The 6,249-nt window shown below is 39.8% G+C and overlaps 1 protein-coding gene across 1 annotated transcript in view; it reads left to right on the top strand.

The window, feature by feature from the left end:
- LOC114632998 (zinc finger protein 780A-like) overlaps positions 1-2,825 on the top strand; it is a 12,873-nt gene extending 10,048 nt beyond the window's left edge. The window contains 2 exon segments of the mRNA XM_028781602.1: positions 14-956; positions 958-2,825. Coding sequence (XP_028637435.1) covers positions 14-956; positions 958-1,110 — 1,096 coding nt within the window. The 3' untranslated portion in view covers positions 1,111-2,825.
- The last annotated feature ends 3,424 nt before the right edge of the window (positions 2,826-6,249 follow it).

Here is a 6,249-nt window from a genome sequence, read left to right on the forward strand (position 1 = left end):
AATGTGGCAAGAAATTCAGAACTGCCACACACCTTGTTATGCACCAGACTATTCATACAGGTGAGAAACCCTTTGAATGTAATGTATGTGGGAAAGCTTTTCGGCTTCAGGTATACCTTTCTGAGCATCAGAAAATTCACATTGAAGAAAAACCCTTCAAGTGTAAGCTCTGTGGGTCAGCCTTCAGACGTAAGTACCAACTTAATGAACATTACACAATTCATACTGATGAAAAACCCTATCAGTGCAAGGAATGTGGGAAATGCTTTCGTCAAAGGTCCAATTTTACTGAACATCAGAGTATTCACACTGGAAACAAACCCTTTGAGTGTAAAGAATGTGGGAAGTTCTTTAGACTTAATACACTTCTCATTCGTCATCAGAAATCTCACAGTGGTGAGAGACCTTATGAGTGTAAAGAATGTGGAAAGGCTTTTCATCTTCCCAGTGAGCTTAATAACCATCAAATTGTTCATACAAGTACAAGACCCTTTGAATGCAAAGTATGTGGGAAATCCTTCAAGCGTGAATCCACTCTCATTCAACATAGTGTTATTCATGGTGGTGTGAAATCATACGAATGCAATGAGTGTGGGAAAGCTTTTATTCACCGCTCAAGCCTGTTCCACCATCGGAAAATTCATTCTGATGAGAAACCTTTTAAGTGTCAGGAATGTGGAAAGGCCTTCGTAGTTCTGGCATACCTCACTCGGCACCAGAGCATCCATACTGGAGAGAAATCATTTGAATGTCAGCAGTGTGGATCAAGCTTCAGATTTAAGTCCCAACTCAACAAACATCAGAGAATTCATACTGATGTGAAACTCTTTCAGTGCATGGAAGGTGGAAATGACTTTGTTCAAGGAACAAACCTTAGCATTCATCAGGGCATCCATACTGGTGAGAATCCCTTTCAATGTAATGAATATGACGAAGCTTTTAAATACCATTACCAATTTCCTTGGACATTTTAGAATTCATATTGAGAAGAATCCTTATGAATGTAAAGAATGTGGGAAGTACTTTACACATGGTAGAGATGTTAAAGTACATCAAAGAATTCACACTGTTGAAAAACTATCAGTGGTAAGAATGTGGGAAAACCTTTAGTTGATTATGAAACTTGTTTTGACATTATAAATATAATATTAGTAAGTCTTATGATGTAAGGAAAATGGAAAGGCCTACAGTAATTCTAAGCTAGCTAGCTGCATATCAGATAATTTCTACTGATGAGAAATTCTATGAATATAAGTAAGGTGGCAAAATGTTTAGACTTAGTTCAGTCTTCATGCACAGTGGCAAGTTCATACTGGTAGAAAACCCTATCCCTGTAAAGAATGTGCAAAGAGCTTAATTGGAGCTCAGGACTTCTTCGGAATCAAAGAAGCCATGCTGGTGTCAAATGTAATGAATACAAGGAATGTGAGAACATTTCCAGAATTAGCTGTTAAAGCTCATCAGAGAGTCCATGTAGGGCTGAAACCCTGTGAATGTGAAGACTCAGGAAAAGCCTTTATTATAAATGGTGAGCTTACAAAACATGAGTAAATCCGTAATCTCCAGGAGGCCTATGCATGTAAGGAAGGAAGACAAGCCAGTGTATGAAAATGTTATTGAATACCAGAGAACTCATATTGGGAAGACTGTGACTTAAAAGAATGTGGGAACTTTAATCTGTCCTGGGATTTTGTCAACATCAAAATATTCATGTTCTGTTGCTGCCAAGAAAACCTTTGGAATGAGAATGTGGGAAGTCGGTTGTTCAGAGAAGGTACTTTGTTGAGAATGTCTTTTATTGTCAAAATACAAGGTTGTGGTCATGTTCTTTATTTACTTTCATCTTGTTAGTTGTATAAACTTAATTCACTCATTAGACTTCAAGAGCTGACAACTAAGGGAGAGCAGTTATTGCAACTAGGTTTGTCTGAGATGCCTTTTTTTCCACCATGGTTCCTGTGATATTAGAGTAGATTTTACTTTTTGCATAATTTGTTAATGGCCAGCACAGGACCAACCAAAGTCATGGCAACAGATTTATAATAGATAATAAAATCCTTGACAGTATTTGGTCAATGCCCATGTTCTATAATATAGGTTTTACATAGTTCTAGTTTCATGAGCATTAGTATAACTGAAATGAAAGCCTAATTGCACTTTAGATAGTTTAAGAAAAGTCTCATGCTTTTACCCACTATTAAATTTTAAATGATTTTATTCTGGATACATGTAATGGACCATCATGAGCATGAAAGTATTTGAATTGTGAATTCATTTCTTAAGTATTTGTGTGGCAAAGTTTTAAAACATTTTGAATTGTGAGTCCATTTCTTAAGTATTTCTGTGGTAAAGTTTTAAAACAAAGTCATTGATGAGAAAATACTTTCTAAAGGGATAAAAACCATAAAAAGTTAAATAGTTAAAACCCTATTATTTATGCCCTCTCCACACATAAAGATAAACTATACATTAGTGATAAGACAAGAAAGTTCTTGGATCCTCCATCTCTTATTCTTTCTGGAAACATTTTAGCTTCAACTATAATTTGATTCCCTTGATATAGAATCTTGTAGAATATCCAATTCTACGGGAGGTCAAATTGCCTCTGTTAATTTATCGTGGCTTCTGTTTAAGCCTCCTACTCCAGCTATCTGCTTATCTTGGTATCTATTAAACTGCCTGCTTGGGCAAAAGCTCCCCCCTGCAGCTCCTGAGCAAGATAATAGAATGTGGTTTTGTTCTAAATCCTTGGGATTGTACTTGGGTCCCAAATACCTGAATGTACTCAGAGCTGGCTGGAATAAAGACTTTCATTTGGCTCTAAACTGTGTCTGAGTGGGCATCTCTGGTGGGCAACCTGTAACACCTTAACAAAATAGCCAGATTGAAACTACTTATAAAAATACATGTGTGAGATTTTATATCCATGTTCAAAGCTTGGAATAGTCAACACATATCTGTATTCTCACCTAGATTGAAAACTGTCAACACTTTACAAGATTGATCCTGTTTTTCCATGTATATAGATTTGGGGATGTACCATTAATATATTTTAGAATTGAGTATGGTAAAGTGTGTCTGAGTCCTAGTTATTATAAAGCTGAATTAGGGGAATCAAGTTAGAGGCAAGAGGCTGGAGAGATGGCTCAGCGGTTAAGAACACTTCCAGAGATTAAGAGCTCTTCCAGAGGTCCTGAGATCAGTTCCCAACAACCACATGGTGGTTCACAACCATCTTTAATGGGATCTGATGCCCTCTTCTGATGTGTCTGAAGACAGCTACAGTGTACTCACATAAATAAATCTTAATTAAAAAAAAAAAAAAGGTTGGAGGCAAGCCTAGCTATATACTGACTTTAAATCCACTAAGGCAGTATAGAGGCCCCTATTTTTAAGAAAAATAAAGTTATGGACATGACATTTTATCTGTTATTACATCAGCCAAGATGGAATGTCATCTATACCATAGGATAAGTATTCTTAAGGAAAAAGTCAAATTTTATGGCATGCAGAAGTTTGTAATTTACCTCCAAACTTTCCTGTTTTGAAATGTATATATCCTGAGGAGACTCCAGTATAGAGATTTGGCCTTGCTCTGTCCTTTATTGAATTTTCAGTGTTGATTTAGCCTGGAGCTTTGTTAGCACAGTAGGGATGTTGTCAATCACCCAGCTGCATTCACAGCCCTTAGGTATTGTATTTTCTATCCAAGGGAAATTAGTTTCAGATGAAACATTTTGAGTAAGAACACGTTGTAGATTATGTCTTGTTGTAACATGTCCAGAAATGTGTCAGCTATCACATTACTGATGAAATCAAGTTTCATTTGGATAAGATGGCACTTGCCAGAGATCTATTAAAAGATCTAGTTTGTTTATGTATAAGTAACCTATGTGGAGAAGCTATTACTTCCAAGCATAAATATGTATAGTTTAATCTTGATTAAATACAAATAAAGATTGAAATCACCTTTAAATGGATAGCATAATAATGCATGGTATAACTTGAACACCATAATTCAAGTTGTGTGGTGTAACTGATGCTGTACTCAATATTAAACTCCCCTTCTTTCTTGGTTTGTATCTTTCCATCATGTGACTTGTAGTTGACGAACTCAAAACCCACCATTATGTGAAGGGAAACTGATCTCATGCTGTGGCAGGTGTGGGTAGTGTTGTAGGGGACGCTGATGTTTAACACAGCAGCATAGAATGGATTTCCCCTTTTGCCCAACCCTGACCAAGGAGGCAGTTTTCTCTAAGAGTTCTTTAGAAGAATTAAAGACAGCTGCTAAAAAGATTAACCCAGTCACCACTATTAGAAAAAAAGAGTTATTAAACTTAGACGAATTTAAAGGTATCTATAGGTCCCAGTTCCTGAGAGTAGCTCAAAGGTAGCAAGAGCAGAAACAAAATAAAGATTGACAAAGACTTTTGGATAAACTTCAAAGCCACCATCACATTCTCTATTGATGAGTTAGGCTACACATACCCAGCAAAATATTTGTATCTTGTGGGGCAGTGAGCTAGGAGAGACAGCCGGGGGTGTCTGGTCGAATGAGCGTTGAACCCTGGATACCCGCTGGGAAGGTTAAGCTCTTCCTGGGCCTCTGGCTCTCTCAGCTTCAGCCCCCCACAACCCCTCTCACAGAGAGGACTATGGCCATTGGTCACGTAGGAGTAGCACCCCCACATGCAGATGAGGCATCCTCAAGCTCTCAGACCAAGCCAATAGGGGTTACCTGCTGCTGGACCTTAATCCACCCCAAACTGTATATATTGGCCCAACTCAGAAGTAAAGAGCCTGCGAGATTCATCCTGTTGTCTGAGAGCTTCTGTCGCAGTCCCTCCCCTCTTGGCAGGCCAGTGGGTGCCTCCCAGGGGCACTGCGGCAGAGGCAGCAGCAGACTCTCCTGTCTGCACTCCATCCCTCCGATACCACTTGCGGGCAGAGGCAGTGGCTGGGCAGAGGCATTGGCCGTGGCTGTTCACACCCCGTCCTCAGCCAAACCGGAGATCCTCGTAGGACCCCATCTGGAGCCGGTCCCACAGTATCTTGCCCTCTTTCAGAAGAATATCTTTTAGCTGAAAGTTGGCGTTCCCAATCAAAAAACATCTTTCAAGGCTGGGCTGTGGTGGTGCACACCTTTAATTCCAGCGCTTGGGAGGCAGAGACAGGTGGATTTCTGAGTTCGAGGCCAGCCTGATCTACAGAGTGAGTTCCAGGACAGCCAAGGCTACACAGAGAAACCCTGTCTTGAAAAACAAAACAAAAAACCCATCTTTCAGATTGCTAACAAACATACCCGGTGGTCAGCGGAGAAATCAGTCCCCCAGGATTGGCCAAACACCAGCTTCTACAAAACAGTTCAGCCACTCCTGACCAGACTGTACAATACTGTGACCCTGAAAACCAAAGGGGGAAATTGCAGTCCCTATTGCCTGGCTTACTGAGACAGACTTGAAATGCACCTCTCCTATCTGTGATGAACCATGGATTTCTGATCATAGACTTGTCCAAAGTCTGAGAAAAATAATAAAGAATGTCAAGACTAGTCACCCTATACTTCCAAACCTAAACACTTGCATGAGTCTAAGTCCCCAGGGAAATATGTGTACAGTCTTGGACTTGAAAGATACATTCATTCTTCAGCCTCCTGTGTTAGAGGTGAGTCAAGCCATCTTTGCTTTGGAATGGGCAGAGGGAGGTTACAGAGGGCAACTTACCTGGAACAGGATGCCCCAAGGATTTAAATAAATATCCAAACTTCTTTGATGAGACTCTAAGTGCTAACCTCTTGCCCTTTCATCAGAGATTTAAGGGACCATACTGTCACAATATGTAGATAACCTCCTCCTAGCCTCTAAAACTACCATAGATTTTAAAGGCCCCTGAGGAACTACTGCAGACTTAAAGAACTTGGGCTCCACAACATTGGTTTAGAAAGCCCTACTTTGTACATCAGAGGCTACCTGATGAGGGGAGGCAAAAGGAGCCCATCTTAAAATAGGATTACTACCACCTTGCATATCACAACACCAAAGACAAAGAGACATGTTTGAGAGTTCCCAGGTTCATCTGTGTATTTCTGACTCAGGATACCAGAGTTTATGAAAATGGCACCAGTTCAATATACCAGAACAAATCATACACTGGTGACCTAATCTGGATGGAGACTAAACAAAAGGCATTTGAGGCTTTAGAAACTGCTGACATCAGCTCCAGCCCTAGCACTTCCAGATATCTCAA

This window comes from Grammomys surdaster, unplaced genomic scaffold (assembly GCF_004785775.1).
Source record: "Grammomys surdaster isolate TR1022 unplaced genomic scaffold, NIH_TR_1.0 485, whole genome shotgun sequence".
Classification (NCBI taxonomy): Eukaryota; Metazoa; Chordata; class Mammalia; order Rodentia; family Muridae; genus Grammomys; species Grammomys surdaster.